This window comes from Chionomys nivalis, chromosome 15, assembly GCF_950005125.1.
Source record: "Chionomys nivalis chromosome 15, mChiNiv1.1, whole genome shotgun sequence".
Taxonomy (NCBI): Eukaryota; Metazoa; Chordata; class Mammalia; order Rodentia; family Cricetidae; genus Chionomys; species Chionomys nivalis.
In genome coordinates this window covers 26762513-26780976 of record NC_080100.1, presented here as the reverse complement: position 1 = coordinate 26780976, position 18464 = coordinate 26762513, and the positions used below count along the sequence as shown (strand labels likewise).

The 18464-nt window shown below is 38.2% G+C and overlaps 1 protein-coding gene across 1 annotated transcript in view; it reads left to right on the top strand.

The window, feature by feature from the left end:
* Nucleotides 1-3496: 3496 nt before the first annotated feature.
* The window catches only part of C6 (complement C6), a 62000-nt gene continuing 47032 nt past the window's right edge, over nucleotides 3497-18464 (top strand). The window contains exons 1-5 of the mRNA XM_057789801.1: nucleotides 3497-3577; nucleotides 10812-10974; nucleotides 12071-12227; nucleotides 13282-13426; nucleotides 17734-17875. Coding sequence (XP_057645784.1) covers nucleotides 10832-10974; nucleotides 12071-12227; nucleotides 13282-13426; nucleotides 17734-17875 — 587 coding nt within the window. The 5' untranslated portion in view covers nucleotides 3497-3577; nucleotides 10812-10831. The remainder of the gene's footprint in view (nucleotides 3578-10811; nucleotides 10975-12070; nucleotides 12228-13281; nucleotides 13427-17733; nucleotides 17876-18464) is intronic.

The following is an 18464-nucleotide window of genomic DNA, read 5'->3' as shown; positions in this document are numbered from 1 at the left end:
ACGTTAAAATGATTATATTAGATTATGTTATATGAAAAAAACCCATTTGAATAAAAATGAACAGCTTTATGCTACTTTCAAAAGACATTAAAAAAAACTCAAAATAAATGATATGATGTAAATGGGTGAGAGAAGATGCTAGTTATTAAAAAAAAAAGAACAACGGATTCCTAGAAACACCCGTTGCTTGTGATGGAAGAGCGTCAGTTTCTCCATAACAGACTCCAGGTGTGCAAGCAGTATAAGAGCCCAAATGACAAAAGTGGACGAACAGCATTCCATAGGCAGCAGGGGAGGAGTTTGATGCACTCCTCACGGACATTTTCCAATAGGCAACCGAATTCATAGAGATGCTAACACTCAAAGAACTCTACACAAAATTGAGGGAAACAAAAATCGATATGAAGATATGGCCTGAATTCCTCCCTTATGCTGTGACCAGACACAGTGTCACTGTTTAAAACTCCACAGCATGTGGATACACACATATTCTCAAATGCCAGGGAGAGTTGTTATGTGTACTTATCCCCAAATGTGTGTAAACTAAGCTTTAAAATTATGAATGAGTCCATGAGGGAAATTAGGACATATTTTAATTTAAATAACAAATCAACACTTCAGATCCAACAATGGAGGTAAATCAATGGTTAGAGTAAATTTAAAATATAATATATATGATAGTGAAAAGAAATGATATGAGTGTATAACATTTTTAAACTATTAATTTTAAGGTAAGCTATAAGGAAATAAAACTAAGAGTAGAAATTTTTAAAGCAGGACAAAATGCTAAAGGGAAAAAAATCAACAAAATACAAAGTTGGAGATTTTAAAATACTAACAAAATTGAGAATAAGAGACCAATTAGTAATAATTTAAAGTCAAATAATCATATGATCATATTCTGAATATGTGTGAACAAAATAGCCTGAAAAGATAAATTCTTGATAAACTAAAAGAAGTTATTGAAAATGACACAAGAAGTAGATTATTTATGTGGTATTTTTTCTGTTAGTTAGAACCTACATTTCACTAAGTCTTGAAACTTTTAGAAAAGGAAATTTAAAAACTTTTTTCTTAAAATAAAGCCACTGTAAGCTTATATGAAATGCTGACAAATATAATTCAACAATAGAACATTACAGAACCAAGATACAGAATTCCTAAATGTACACTGAGATATTAAAGATAAATAGTACCAAACAGTTCTCATTCCCAAAATGTAACAGTTGTTTGAAATTCAATCTTCAATTGATATGATACTCTCAGACAAATCTAGAGCTAGTCTAAAAATATCTGACCTTTATTCTTCAAAATGTCAGGGCCCTGAATGAAGACAAAAATTCAGCACAACCCTCCACATGTTGAAGGACATAGAGCAACCTTTTATGGAAATTAAACATGTGACCCTGAGCTAACCCTGCACAGGACAGAAAAAAATCAATAGGAGATACTATTTCAATCATTAGTTCTAATAAAATATGAATTATACTCTAAGTATATATTGTTTGTTTCTAAATTTGTTCACTGTAGTTGGACAAAGAGTAGACTTTAAATTGTGAAGTTCCTACAGTATGACTTTACTGATTTTGATACATCTGTCAAAAAAATTACAGATTTAATTGTAGGTCTAATAGACTTTTCTTGATGGGTCCAGAATGAAGGAAGTCCCATTCTATAAAACTGAGTGAGTTCCCTATGGCTAACTGCAGAACGAGGGGAGGAGGCACTAGGAAAGGGACATGAAAACTCATTCCAGGTTACCTTTTGGTGAGGGCTCAAGCTGAAAGGTCTTCTTTGATACCTACATGGGGAGAGTGAGAACCCCTGTCTTCAGGAAAGGGGTCAGTGATGAGTTGCTTCGTTTTGGAATCTGCTTCCACAAAGCTTCCGTGTGATTATTTGACTTTGAACAACACAGTTTTGTGTGTTGTCTGTTGACCTTGTACAGCTCATTCCCAAACAAGGGCCACTAGGAGTGTTTGCCTGTGACTACCAAGCCTAAGAGAAAACACTGATTATATTAAAGTAGGCTATTCACATTTACCTTCAAATTGGCAACTGGAAAATTGTGAGCCAATCTAATCACATGCAGAGTCATGTCAGGAGTCTTCCATACTGCCAAGAAAAGGACTGTCTAGACCTCCCTTCCTGTGTGGCAGGGCTATGAATACACTATGTCCAAACCATTTTGTGGATTTTGCATGGTGAGTTGGCTCTTGAGCTTTCCCACCCAGCCAGCCTATTGTATAATTGTTTTCCCCCGTTGCTTTTCTCTTGAATTACTCCCAAGACAGAAGAGGCGTTTTTATTCAGGGACATTTTCACTCAACCAGCCAGTCCTTGTAGAACAATGGAATCACAGTTCTGTGAATCTAATTCTCTTGTGTTTCCTTCGCTTTCCTGCCTCCTCTGACATATACCTCCCAAGGGGAGTGGCACACTGAGCCACTGTGCTTGGGAAACCATAGATCAAAACTCTCACGTGGAGGAAATGGAAGCGCCTCAGCCATCACACGCTTCCCCTTTATGGTGTTACTTTCAAACAACCAGAAATCGACTTTAAATTAATTGAACCCCATAGTGATCAGCAAATTACACTTTCTAGGCTTATGGAACAGTGTGATTACCATGTTCTCTGGTGAGAACTTACAGTATTTGTCTGCAATAGTGATCCATTGATGTGTGGATACACAACAGGCAGAAAGCTTAGTAGATAGGATCAGAGTTTCCGCTGTTTGTTGCCTTATACTTGGGGTTTACTAGGCAGAAAGTGTCCTTTGGCTCTGAATCTGTTGCCATTAGCAGAAAAATAATGGTTTGTAACTGAATTCATGTTCCCTTGGCGTGTGTGTGTGTGTGTGTGTGTGTGTGTGTGTGTGTGTGTGTCAGGGGGCGGGGGTGATTGTTTCATCTTAACTCTTAATTTCCTTTGCTACCGTTTTCTTTCTTTAAAATTACATGTTGTCTTACTAATCACTTGCCAACAACTTTTCACATTATAAAACTACAGGGCATGTTATCTGATCTGGAATCTTTGGACCGGGTCAACACTTTTAACACTCTGAAACAGCTCAGCATGTAAGCTTCCTGGCACGTTTGTCTTTCCGTAGCAAATAGCCAAATACGACTTACGGAGCACATCTATCCTTTGCACAGCCAGAAGCAGATCAACGTACAACTTCAGGCAAGTATTAGATTCCCATCCCTAGAGTAATCCCTCACTCTACAGGATGAGTAGGACCACACCTACTTCCAAAGAAAAGTTTCTCCACAGCGACGAGAGAGCTATTGCAGCAACCCTGAATGAGGAAATCACTGAAAAAATGCAGGACCTTGTATAATCTGCTATGCTTGGAGTTTCAGGGTTTCTGCCTTTTGGAGTAATTATTTCCAAAGTCAGAGTTTCAACACAATGTTTATTTTGGTAACAGTCTAAGTCACTGTTAGAACTCTAGGGCTGCACTCTCTGCTGTCAGCCAGCAGTATGAAGAATGCCTTTCCGGGCCATCACACAAACCCCTTTGCTTCTGCAGCCATTCACAGCTTAAGTTCCTGAACAGGACAAATCCATTTTAAGGTAAGTGATATAATCACATCATATAAATTTGAATACTTAATTGTAGATCAGGGTTTCTAAGAAACACCCCACACCAAGACTGAAAGTATAGCCCTCAGACTACCACCATTTCTTTGTCTTTCTTTTGAAATAAGCTGTAACTACTTTGCTTAAATCTCAAAAGAATTAAATGTTCACATACTTTGAAGAAATGTCCTTTAAGGGGACATTTGAGATTAAGTCACTTTATGAGTTAAAAGAAGAGCGTACACACTCTTCAGCCAAGGTCAGCTTTGTGTCTGGACTCCCAAACTGCAATGAGCAGTGTGAGTGTCTCTTTTTGAGCCCCTGGGGCACACACAGGGCACGGTGGGGGGGGGGGCACGGGGAGGCAAGAAATAAGAGGTTCAAGAAGTCTGCAAGCAAATGAAAAAGGAAGAAAGCACAGCTGAGGTTAAACTATAGCATCTGTTGAGATCTGCAAGGTCAGAGTCACTGAACTGCCCTCCAGATATGTTGTTAATGTGAGTAAAGTGTGCCCAAAGGTGACGGGGTATGATGAACTCCCTTCTTAACCAGGGTTCTCTAATGCTCACAATGCTATCTTCAAGGGTTCAGCCAGACTGTTGACTTTTGGAGAGGTCAAGAGGTGATAGCAATTACCAGAAAACTGCAGAGCAACTGCTCTTCTACCCTGACCTGGAGTGGAAGAAATTTCCCAACTATTCTCTCTCTCTCTCTCTCTCTCTCTCTCTCTCTCTCTCTCTCTCTCTCTCTTTTCCCATTTGTTAATTTGATATTTCCATAAAAAAATGGATGTCCAAGTGAGTCTAATATTTGCATTGACTTTTAGTTACCCTTAAAGTATTTAAAGAAATTGAGAATGAAAAACATGGAACTATATATTTTCAGCTATGATAACAATAAATTAAAGAAGTAGTTCTCTTTGTTTGAGTGAGAATTGTCCTTTCAGCACACAGTCACCTTTATTTCTAGTTCATCTGTTTTAGTGCCTGATGGGCACACCCCGCGTCTTGCACATGCATACCAGGCAATGTAGGCAAATGCCATGCCTCTGACTGACTCCCCAAACCCAGGGATTTTTCATCAAAACAAAATGTTATCAAAGGAGATGCTGCCAGCCAGCTATGTTACTACCAGCTCATCAAATTAGTTTTTGGTATCACCACCTTTTTTTTTCATTGCCATTCAAATTTCTCCCCAGAAAAAATTATAATTAAATAACAAGCCAGAATATTCTCTATGAACCTTGTCCTGGGAGTTTTGATGATAATTGGGATGAAAATGCAGCCCATGATTTCAAGCTTCTATAAATCAAGGCAGATAGCATTTGCTAAGAACAGGTCTGATAATGTCACGCAGTTCCACTTATCTCAATCATTTGCGTGCTAATTGTACAGAAGATTTAAGAACTTGTTTTCTTTTTACTATAAAGGGAAATTTTGAAAGGTGTATGTATGTCTCTGCCAAGAGTGACATTGCAGCATTTACTCTGATACTCACCCAGATTCTCTCTGTTGCCTGTCATCCCTGTGCTACTATGATGCTGGGGGTGCGGGGGAGGAAATATGAGTAGGGAAGTAGAAGAGTCTGTAAAGAAGACCCATTTTTATAATTCAAATAGGCTAGGGCTACAGCAGCTTAGGAATTGGATTAAAGAAGACAAAAGCATTGGTAGGATCTTCAGCATCTGCCTACCCTCTGCAGTCAGCGACAAAGGCTTCTACTGATGCCCAGCGGCATCAGATATGCAAAAGCAGGTAGATTACCACTTACAATTAAGGACATAGCCAGCATTTGGCCGTGAATCTGGTTGCTGACGCCAACTCTTTCCTCTGATCTGGCAGGAAAGATAAAAGGGTTGAGCAACTTCTTAACAGGAAGTCCTCATTTCTGGAGAAACAAGTCAGCCTTATCTATTGACTTGAAATAAGATTTATTAAATAAGTAGTCCCATAGTATTGTTCTTGATGTATCCTTTTATCACAACCAAGAAATATAAGCTCATTACATTAAAATATAATCATACACTAGCCCTCTGAGACAGTTAAAAGAACTATAATTCATTACATTAAAGTATAATCAGAAACTAACCCTCTGAGACAGTTAAAAGAACTATAATTCAGTAGGATAATTGGGCAAGATTAAAACTTGTATATTTAAAAAAGGCTTGACAGAACAGTTCTGCTGCAAAGAACATACTTGCTATCTCCATGTATATACATCTGAAATATGCTTACACCTAATTACAAAGTTACTGCAACTGCTTGTACTGAATCTCCACAGTGATTATAATGGTTCACTGCAATTAGTGTATCCATATGGCATAAAACTGCGCAGTCAACAGCAACAACAGAAAGAAATAGCTAGCACGGTGGCCCAAGCTGTAATAAGTATTATCCACCAGAAGTCTGAGGCAAGAGGATCCTAAGTTCAAGTCCAGTCTGAGGTGCAGAATTAGGAGGGTTCGAGGCTACAAAGAGTGACTTAGTGAGACCTTGTCTCTAGATAACAAACAAAAGGAGTTCTGGAGACATAAAACATCGCTAGAACATTTGCTTAACACATATGAAGCAATAGGTTCAATTTACAGTATCAGAAAACCAAACAAAACCAAGCAATATAAATATCTCCCTATTAATCAGGAAGATCTTTAAAGTGTATAATTTCTTGAGAAAGCTAAGCAGTGCCATAGGATTTCTTCTTTCGCTGTACATGTTTAGTGTGTGTGCATGCATACATATATACATAGATACAGGGAAGAATTTTCTCTCTCCTGAACACTCGTAAAACAGAGGCATGGGGGTGGTCTTCTTCTTTGAGGGTCTGGTAGAATTCTGCCCTGGATCCATGGGCCTAGACATTTTGGAGTGGAATTTTTAGAATTTCTGCTTCAATATAATTAATTACTATAGTACTACTTAAAGTAATTATTTCATCTAGATTTAACTGGGTCATATGCATCTAAAATTTATCCATTCCTTCAAGATTTCCCAGTCTCATGGAATATACATTTTTTAAGTTATGCCATCACAATTTTCTTGATTTCTTTAGTATTTATTGCAATGTCTCTCTTCTCATCTCTGATATTACTAATTTGCATATTCTCTCTTGTTTGTTTAATTTGGTTAGGAGTTTGTCAATCTGAAATATTCTTTCAAGAATTAATTTTAAGTTGGCTTTTTCTTGTTTTCCCAATGTCTTTAATTGCATCGTGAGGTTGCTTATTTGAGATTTTTCTAATTTTTTTGTTTTAATATAGGCACTTAGAACTAAAAATTTCCCTAGTAGGACCTTTTGTATTCCATCAAAGTAGGATAAATTTGTTTATGAAACAAATGCCTTAAAACTTATTTTAAATTTACTGAAAAATAATATACATGTTAGGACAGATTATATAAAAGAACAATAAAGTGACACACAAATAGTTTTATTTAATATCAGAACACATTTTCAGTCTTCACATGCTGTTCTTTGGAGAGGCCCTGATTTTGGAAAATATGCGTGACTAATAGCTACTCAGTCTGCAGTGGTCTTCAGGCTGTCAATTTGATAATTTAATATTTGCTATGTGGCAATTCTATGCTAAACATGTTCTAAGCATTTTACATAAGCTTTGTACTGACATACAACAAGAGTAAAACTGTTATTCCTATTTTACAGATAAATAAATTGAGATACAAAGGAATGTTCCTTTTTGTTCAAGATGAAAGTGGCTGTGTTAACTGCAGGAGCTTTGTATGCATGTTGTATGTATTACTAGAGCTGTTAATAGCAAATTTTGAATACCAGAGAACAGTGATGACTTTGTAAACAACTCCCAGATACTCAAGGCCCCACAGCACACTAGTAGAACATGCGTATCATGGCTTTTATTCTAACATTAGACTTGTAAAATCTTCTTGTGCTTAGGGTAGCATAACTCTGGAAATCTCATTGCTCCAGGAATCTGAGTTGCAAGAAAGTTAGCAAAAGGATGCACCTCATCCAAGAATCAAGGGTTGTGATTGAGTTCTTGTCATGCTAACTCAATTGTGCAACCTTGAACTTCATGGTAAATGATGCAGAGAAGTATGACCTGAAAGCTTCTTCCTCTTTGTTTCTTTTTTCTTTAATTTAAAAAAGATTGTTTTCATACACTAAATTCTGATTATTGTTTCTTCTTCCTCTACTCATCCCAATTCTATCCACCTCCCCTGCTATTCAGATCCACACCCTTTCCAACTCTCCTCAGAAAAAAGTCATCTACAGAATAGGCTAGAATAAGGTAGGATAGGATAGGATGGATAAAAAACAAATCACAAGATGACAAAAACAGCAAAAAAGAAAAAGAGCCAAAAAAGCACAAGACAAACTCTCTCTTTCTCTCTCTCTCTCTCTCTCTCTCTCTCTCTCACACACACACACACACACACACATTTACACAATCAGAAATCCCATAAAACCCAAAACCAGAAGCCACTATATATATGCAAAAGATAAGTTAGAAAGGAAAAAAAAAAAACTTTAACTTAACATTGTAAGACAAACCCCAAAGATGATGCTGAGTTCATTTTGTGTTGGCCATCTCCTGTTGAGCATGAGATCTACTCCTAGGGGCTTGTTTGTTCCCCCGGTGAGCCTTCCTTGGAGAAAATCAAATTTTTATTTATAAGTTTGAGTTAGCTTTTGGATTAGGGATGGAAGCACGTGTCCTCATCTCCTTTCAGCTCTAGGAACCCATCTGGGGCAAACCAGACAGGCCCTGTGCATGCTGCCTCAGTCTCTGAGTTCATATTGCTTGGTCCTGTTGACGTAGAGTCACTGTGGTCCTTAAACTCTTCCCCCTTCCTCTTCTACAGAGTTCTTTGAATCCTTAGGGGAAGGAGTTGATGGCTGCACCCCATTTGGTGTTTTGTGTTTCAAGGTTTGCAACTTCTCTGATTATTGTCTGGCCTGGGTCACTATATTTGCTCCCATCTGCCAAACAAGAGGAAGACTTGTTTGACAAGCACTTTAAATCTTTGAAGAAAGAAATTGAAGACACCAGAAAGTGGAAAGAGGTCCTAAAAGAACAATACTTAAGTTCGTATGGAAAAGCAAAAAAACCAGGATAGCCAAAACAATCCTGTACAATAAAAGAACTTCTGGAGGCATTACAATTTCTGATTTCAAACTCTACTACAGTGCTACAGTACTGAGAACAGCCTGGTTTTGGCATAAAAACAGACAAGAGGCCCAATGAGACTGAATTGAAGACCCAGATATTAATCCACACACTTATGAACACCTGATTTTTGACAAAGAAACAAAAAATATAAAATGTAAAAAAGAAAGCATATTTAACAAATGATGCTGGCATAACTGGATATCAACATGCAGAAGAATTAAAATTATATCCATATTATCACCATGCACAAAACTCAAGTCAAATGGATCAAAGACCTCAACATAAAGCCAGCCACACTCAACCTCATAGAAGAGAAAGTGGGAAGTACACTTGAATGCATTGGCACAGGAGACCACTTTCTAAATATAACCCCAGTAGCACAGACACTGAGAGAAACAATAAATGGGACCTCTTGAAATTGAAAACCTTCTGTAAAGCAAAGGACACAGTCAACAAGACAAAACGACAGCCTACAGAATGGGAAAAGATCTTTACCAACCCCACATCAGACAGAGGTCTGATCTCCAAAATATACAAAGAACTTAAGAAATTGGTCATCAAAAGAACAAATAATACAATAAAAATGGAATATAAATCTAAACAGAGAACTCTCAGCAGAGGAATCTAAAATGGGTGAAAGACACATAAGGAAATGCTCAACATCCTTAGTCTTCAGAGAAAGGAAAATGAAAACAACTCTGAGATTCCATCTTACACCTGTAAGAATGGCCAAGATCGAAAACATGATGATAATTAATGCTGGAGAGGTTGTGGGGTAAAGGGAACACTCTTGCATTGCTGGTGGGAGTGCAAGCTGGTACAGCCCCTTTGAATAGCTGTATAGTGATTTCTCAGAAAAGTAGAAACAACCTTCCTCAAGACCCAGTAATACCACTTTTGGGTATATATCCAAAGGATCCTCAATTGTACCACAAGGACATGTGTTCAGCTATGTTCATAGCAGCTTTGTTTGTCATAGCCAGAACCTGGAAACAACCTAAATGCCCCTCGACCAAAGAATGGATGAGGAAAATGTGGCCCATTTACACAATGGAGTACTAGACAGCAGAAAAACAAATGACATCTTGAATTTTTCAGGCAACTATATGGAGCTAGAAAACATCATATTGAGTGAGGTAACCCAGACATAGAAAGACAATTATCATATGTACTCACTCATAAGTCGTTTTTAAACATGAAACAAAGAAAACCAGCCCACAAATCACAACCCCAGAGAACCTGGACAACAATGAGGACCCTAAGAGAGACATACATGGTTCTAATCTACATGGGAAGTAGAAAAAGACAAGATCTCCTGAGTAAATTGGAAGCATGGGGACCATGGGAGAGGGTTGAAGGGGAGGGGAGAAGAGGGGAGGGGAGCAGAGAAAAATATATATCTCAATAAAATCAATTAAAATATTTATGTATAGTTCAACAGCAAATGAATCCCTTTACACAAAAAAATTAATATTTTAATGAATTAAATGTCTTGCAAAAACATATTACATAATTTGTCTTGTGCATTGTCACTAGTTACTGAACTATAATGGAGGTTACTGTTGGGAGCTATAAACCAACAGATCCTGAATTTCTTGTAAACCAACTCGTTTTCCCCTGATCTGAGTGCCTACAGCTGCTCTGAGCACGAGACCCTTAGTAGTTCCTGATAGCAGGGGAATGGTTTCTGCTGCATTTGGCTGGGGTGTGACTATCCCTATATAAGCTGCCCCTGAACACAATAAAGGAGGCATTCTTGAGGCTTCTGGCTTCAAGGATGATCTGTGTCTCTGTGTCTTTGTGTGTTTCAATCTCCAACCCCTTGCCCGGTTCACAAACTGTGTGGTGGTGCATAGAGCGCAGACGGGCGTTGTGTGCCACAAGTTACAACTCTATTCATCTTTATGCTAAAATCTTTCAAAATAACACTTAATATGTCTTCACATGTGAATTTATGTATTATCTTACCGCATGAAAAGTAGAGAAAGAAAAGTGATTTCTATAATCATATGAATCTGTAACTCAGCACTGCTTCTAAAGTTTTATCCCCTAAAGGCACTGAATATCTATGCTGTTCTATTTCAGGACCTGAGAACTGTCAGGGCATGGCCAAACATCTCACCTTGAGCTTCATTTTACTAATCATACTGGTTGACAAGAGCGAAGCCTGTTTTTGTGACCACTACCCATGGACTCACTGGTCCAGCTGTTCTAAATCTTGCAATTCTGGAACCCAGAGGAGACAGCGGTGAGTACGAGATTAGTGCTTTGCGCTCTGACATATCTCAAGGATGGAGTAGGTACTATAAAATAGATCACACTATGCAATGAAGGACCGTTATATCTCAAATGGGAACTTGGGACTTGAGACAGTTCTGTCCTACATGAAGTTAAAGTGAAGTCTACTTTTTTTTTCTTTTTGCAAAATTAAAGAATTTCAAAGTAACTTGATTCAGTTTCTTTTTAGTTAGTACATAACTCTGCTTGCCTACAGTTAGTGAGTTAATCATAGACAATTTTGAGTGTAACAAAACCTCAGCTGAGCAGCACTAATAGCCATTTGCTTGATTCTTGGCATTATCACGATGGCAAGGAAACTGTGCTTACCTGCTAGTATTTAATACTTCGGTCCTTTCACACTTCAGATTACTCGCCTATGTACCTTGCTTGTTTCTATTAATGTTCTGTACAATGGTAGTGCTCACATGACTTAAGGGAGAAAATCGTGTTTCACGTTTTCTTACTATTATAGCTCTTTTAGAGAAATATTTTAGAAAAGTATTTTTTGTGAATCTCATTACATTTACCAATTGACTTCCAATAAACAGTCCATGAAGTATGAGAAGAGACCCCACTGTTCAAGAGTTCTTCTGTAGTTCTCAAGTGACTGCCAAAGAGAGACTATCCCTTTCAGTCAAGCACAGTCAAGCTGTGCCCAGGATACCCAAGCTCTCTTTAGCCTCTAAGTTTTACTCTTCCTTCTTATGTCTTTGCTTTGCTACTTACTTGTATTTATATACATCGGCATCTTTCAAGCACAGGATAGTTCATGAACATCCTGCACAGTCAGACAGACCTGTACCCTTGGAAGGGTTTCTCACATGGGTTAATGATCTGCCATCCCTGTCAAAATTCTCTCCTTTGAACTCCCATACTTGTCGTGGTGCTGTGCTCTGCTAAGTTCACCATCTTATATATAAACCAACCTTCCTGGTTTCTTTATGAAAGGTTTTTCTTTTACTCTTGGTAGCTATTTTTTCTAATTTGTTGTCAGATCAATTTTGTTGTTGATTTGAAGGCGCTGTGAAAACACAAACTCAGGGTAGCTTTTCTGACTCTTACAGACAAATAGAAGTGAATGATTACTATCGGCAAAACTATTGTGACCAGCTTTGTACCAAGCAGGAGACCAGAGAGTGTAATGTGCAGACATGTCCCATCAACTGTGTCCTTGGCGACTACGGGCCATGGTCAGACTGTGACCCTTGTATTGAAAAACAGGTATGTGAGCTACAAACATACCCAGATAGTCTGAATCACACATGAGTTCCAGTGACCATATCATACTTATCCACTCTCTATGCCTCCTGACACTTCTGAAAGCAAAAAGAAAGGCTAAGAAATTCAGTTTTCATGGAGTGCTTAAAAGTAAACAGAAATAAGGGAGATAAATCAAACCCCCAGCTATGTGCTTTCCCCCTAAATTCTGTCTAACCATGGGAAAGGTCCACAGCTTGTTTATTTTCCCAGCTTCAATATTTACCCTGCTCATACTCTTTCCTGGAAGGGCCACATCATATGACCCATGTCAACTTCAGTCAGAATCCTCTGTTCCCAACAACCGCACATCAGAGAGAGAAAAGAAACTGAAACTCATTTGTAGAGACCAATTTCCGAGAACCGTGCTGCGTCCCTGACGTGAACCACACAAACTTCACATCCTAGTATCTTTCTATATGCTTACAGGAGGACACGCTCCAGTTCCTTAGGGGCTAAGTATTCCCAACAAGGATGTACCACTAATTAATAATTGAACTATATTTTGAACTCAAGTTTTTCTGCAATTTAAGACAGCATTGGTTAATCCTGTCATATTTCTAGTCTCTACTCCTCACCAAAATGTTTCAAAGTGTGGATATTATGTCAAGCCAGTTTCCATAGTGACTTTCTTAGGCAAAGGAATCACAAAATCCTTTCTGATTTAGTGCTTCACCCTGCCTGGGATATAAAAGAGCTACTTCATGCATGCACAGAGGAGAGTCTCAGTAAAGTTTTCATTTGTTGTTGGTATAATTTATAATGTGTGATTTCAGAGTGAGGAAAAGCATTGGAAGCTTTTTTGCCCAGTTTCTCATTTTGCAGGTTGGGGAAACAGAGGCATGCCAAGTGGTGACTTACACATTATAATGAAACTGGGGGAAGTATTAGTACAATTCAGGAGTTGTCACCATGGGGATGATTATAACCATGACGGGGAAAGCCATTCTTGGATGAATTTTCACTTTAACCTTGACCTTGCTTTGGAATTATTCCCCCTCCTCTACTTCTCTTTCAGGTTAAAGTTAGATCTATCCTGCGCCCAAGTCAGTTTGGAGGACAACCATGCACAGAGCCCCTGGTGACCTTTCGGCCATGTGTCCCATCCAAGCTCTGCAAAATTGAAGAGACTGATTGCAAGAATAAATTCCTCTGTGACAGCGGTAAGATACTCGCTAGACTGTTCAGTCGCCACTGACACTACTGAGTGCCAGCTAAAGCTAATAAAGAAAAGCCCCCTCCACTATAAGCATGGGGTGCGGGGTTGTTATGCTACGCATTACCAAGGCATTCAGGTGTGAAATTACAGCTTTCCAGACATAATCCTCTTGACCGGTTACCTGACTCACTTGCTGAAGTAATAGTGTTCACATTCATGCTTTGTTCTAGTGGTAGAGAGGAAGAAAGGAGGGCAAAGGAAAAGACACAAGCAGATAATTTAACAAATGGATAATGATAATCACATATCTATAATGAGAATAATTAAAAGGAAGTGGCAGGTTGGGGACCATAAAGACAGCTCAGTGAATAAAGATGCTTGTCACCCAAACTAGCAGCATGAGTTCAACTCCTAGAACCGCAAAGATAGAGAGAACTGACTGCTGATATTTGCTCTGGCTTCTGCATGTGTGTATGGCACATGAGTGTCCGTCCTCGGGCACACACACACACACATGCACACACCCCAAATAAATAAATATATAAATATAAAAGCTTAGTTAAATAAGAAGTGACAGATTAAGCTATATTTAAGACAAACTTTTAATGGTTTGTTAAGAAAAGACTATTGGGATATTATTATGTCAGATGAATCCTAAATAAGATAAATTTTCATGATTGGTTCCAAAGGTTGTCCTCACTCCACAATAATGAGATATCATATTGGTTTAAACATTAACAACGTTCAAGTGTACTGCATACTGAGATTTCTAAGAACTGATATTTAAATTATATTAGAATTCTGTCAAATCTTGAATACTTTATTTATAGATACTCATCTGTTAATTACTAGCTCATTAACTCTCACCACTTTGGACAGTACAGATCGAATTTTTATAAATGCTTTAGTGAACATCGAAATGGCCAATGTCAGCTTTATGATATGTGTGATTATCTTGTTGTTAAATTTCTCAATTGGCCTGGATCATCAATCCTCTTATATCAATATATGAGCATGATTGTGTCCCAGTAAAACTGTATTTACAAAAATGAATGTAGGTCAATTTTAGCATATAAACCATAGTTCATTGAACTCCCACATAAATATCCAACTTTCAGTTAGAAAAAACAATAATTAAAAGCGATAAACCCTACATTGTTTCTGTGTACTCTGGGTATACAGAGAAATAACTAGCCAATTTTAAATGTCATAGATAATTGACTTAAGGCCTTGGAACTAAAATTCCTTCTTCCTTACACACTGCTTCCAACCTTCATGTTTGCCAATTTTTTCTAAATATAGATGGTAATGCTGATGCTAGGGTTTTCCTAACCCAGAAAATGAGGATAGGTTTTGGGTAGGAGGGGTATAACTTATACCCCAGTGACAATGTCACATCACAAGTTAACATAGGCAGGGAGATAATAAAAACCTTGACAAAGTGGCTGAGAATAATCCAGACTTGCACAGCATATCCAAAATCCAAAAATCCAAGTTTAAAATTGAAAGGCAGCTATTTCAGGCTTTCAATGCAGTTACTATAGTGAACAACTGAGAGAGACTCGTTTCAACAGATGATAAACCTATGAAATTAGTTATAGAAGAGGTTGGTGCAGATCAAGTGTTCACAAGCCTGCAAACATCTTAGATTCACAGACTGATTGCTAGCATACAATGGCTAATTTCAGACAAGTCAGCAACTGCAGGCGCTGGTTTCCAGGTCAACAGCGCTATGTCCACAGCCACTGTTTAAAAATTGGAAGGGCTAGATGCTTCAGTGGCCTGATGGCCAGAGTTCAGTCTCTGAAAATCACATGGTGGGGAGAGAGAGAATCAATTCATGCACATTGTCTCCTGACTTCATGTGACTGGTGTGCCATCACACCTCCAACAAAAACTAATTAAACAGAACGTAATGAAATTAATAATTAAAACATCCCAATTGTTGCAGTATCTGTAATTGTTGGTAAGCTGATGTGAGCCCGAACTCTATGCTGCCCAAGCCACATTACCCTGAGCATTCAATATCTCTATATTCCAGCTACCAGTTGATAAATCCCTGGCAATAATATGGTTGGCATCCTTTCGGAATGGGTGATCCAATGGCTTTTTTGGTTCTTAAATGCTCCACTGAAAAGGATATGCTACTGTACTTTCCAAAAATCACCTAATATGAACAGAGAGGTTGGATGGACATTGTCTGATTTGAGGTGACCCTCAGTCCCTTACTCAACACAGAATTAGACTCATTATCCTGTCTTAAAAGGACAGGATACTTTGCATGGCAATACATGGCAGCCTTACCACAGCATTAGCTGCAATGCCAACTTATCTCCCAAGCACTGAATAATATATTTATTTAGCCTTTCATATGTTTATAAAAATTATATGCAATCAATATAACACATGAAGTCCAAGGAGAAAAGGAGTTATACAACTTCTGGATGACTATATGGCTCCAACTAGCAGCCCTCTTATCTACAATTTCACTTAGGGATTACAGTCACTCATGGTCAACACAGTCTGATATGTTAAACGAAAATTTCCAGAAATAAATAATTTTAACTTTTAAATTCCATGTCAGAGTGGAATGAGGAAACTGTGTGCCACCCAACTCTGCCCTTCCCAGCGTATCGATCACCTCTTCTTACAGCATATACCTAACAGACACCACCTACCCGTCATCTCAGTTATAAGATCAACACGCCAGTGAGCTGCAGCAGTACACCTGTTCACAAACCCTTATTTTCCTTATTAATGGCCACGGAGTGCCAAGGTTGTAGCAGTGGTGATTCATGTGAGCCAAGGAGAAGCATAAAGTGCCAAAGCAAAAGTTCTCAACTTTAGGGAATCAAGGAAATCATATCGCTAGCTTTGCTCAAACTGGAGTTTTGGACAAAATGTATGATAGGTGCTTAAAATAGGCAAGATATGAATTACAGGGTTTAGTGCTCCCTGTAGTCTTGGGTGTGGGAGGGTCTTAAAACTTGTTCTTCACAGAAAAGGGGGATTACTGCATACGTATGCACTGACCTCAATAGATTATGCAACATTCAAACTGCTCTTCATCTTCCCCACCTCTACTTTGGTATGGGCTTTATTAATGGTTTAAAAGCAGCATTCCTTCTATTTTTTATTCCATTGATTCAGTATTGTCTATAGTCATCCTCAGCTGTGTTCCAGTTTGCCTACTAAACATCAATCAAAAGGTGTGTTTCCTCTTTCATCTCAGTACTTTTTGGCAGGTCCCTTCCAATGTCTAGAAGTATCAAAGCTTAGCAAATAAAAACCGTGTGCTCCAAGAGTATCTGTACCACTATCTAGGAAAATAGAAAGGAAGCACTACCAAAAACTGGATTCTTCTTCAATCTGTTAGAACCAAGAACAGAATTTAAAAAAATATACCGTGAGTCAAAATGACACTCTTCTTTGTTTCAAGTTAAATAACCTAAATCAAGTTTAAAAATATACAACAAACTCCTAGAGATATAGTTTTCTAAAAGTAACCTCCTCTAGGCAATATCTTTTTTTTAGGCAATATCTTAAAATTGACAGAATCTACACCCATCTTTTAATTTTGTATGATTATGATGCTCATGGCCATGATTATAATAGCTGTCTGAACATAAGACAAGATCTTGAATAATCTAAAGAATTATTTAGAATATACTTTACCTTCTAAAGGGAAGTTTTTAACCAAAAGATGTGAAACTTTGTGTTTTCAGTAGTCTTTTGTAGCAATAAAAATTTTAATTCAACAGATACTCAGATTCCCCCCTCAAGCATTTAATTAGTCAAATCAGTTATAAATGATTGTACGTGAGACACTAGTCACAGGCTAAACTTGTCAACCTTGTCATTTGCAGTAAGAAGTACATGAGATGGCTGTTAAGTGTCTGGCTTCTAGAGATTTGGAAATATATTGTTTGCACAAGTAGATTATTTGTGTATACATACTTATAGGGTTTTTTTAACAAAAATAATCTAGACTCTCCCATAGAGATCAAAACAAAATTCTGAACCAACTACCAACTTTCTTTAAACCAATTACTATAATGTAATTTTAAATTATCTTCTTCAAACAGAAAAAGGCAGAGAAGAAAATTCTATTATTAAAAATAGCCCAATAGCAACTGAATTGTCCTACGGTGACTCATAAACTCTCAAGCCCTAGAGGGGACATCAGTTTATCGCTTCATTTAATGCATTCCTATACCTAACCCTCAACTTTCTCTTGATGTGTGAAGCATTTGTAAATGCTTTCCTAGCTGATAGCAGGTTGATGACACTGTGGTGCACTTTCTTGACCAGGGCGATGCATTCCCAGAAAGTTAGAATGCAATGGAGAAAACGACTGTGGAGACAATTCCGATGAGAGGCACTGTGGCAGAACAAAGACAGTATGCCCACGGAAATACCTTCCCATTCCTAGCGTGCAGCTGATGGGCACTGGGTATGTAACATCATTTTTGTTTTCATTTGGGAAAGAAAAAGTATTCCTGAGATAATGAGAAGTACAGCAACAACATATACGACCCAGACTCATGGCTAATAAACACCACACTGCTGAATAACGTTTGAGTGACTGAGGAAATCGGTCAGGAAAAAGAGAACAGTGCTTATGGTTGTGTTGTGAGTCAAAATCCCATCAGGAAAATCCATCTTTTTGGTGTGAGAGAGTAAGACAAAATAAGAGAGAGAGAAAGAGAAGGTGGGAGGGAGAGAGAGGGAAAGAAAGAGAGTTCCTCATCACCTTCAAATGTGAGAATTGTTTTAGGAACAACACTGGGCTCCCCCACCCCCTGTCACTTCATCCTCATTCATGCCAAGCCCTAGTTTGGCCATTGGCAGAGTTGGAGTTCCTGACTGGCCCTCTTCCACCTGGCATATTCATTCTCTCTCTCTCTCTCTCTCTCTCTCTCTCTCTCTCTCTCTCTCTCTCTCTCTCTCTCTCTCTGTGTGTGTGTGTGTGTCTCTCTCTCCTAATGTCTGGTGGCTTTTTCCTTCTTTCCTTTTCTTGTGTCTTAAAGCAGGGAAAAAAA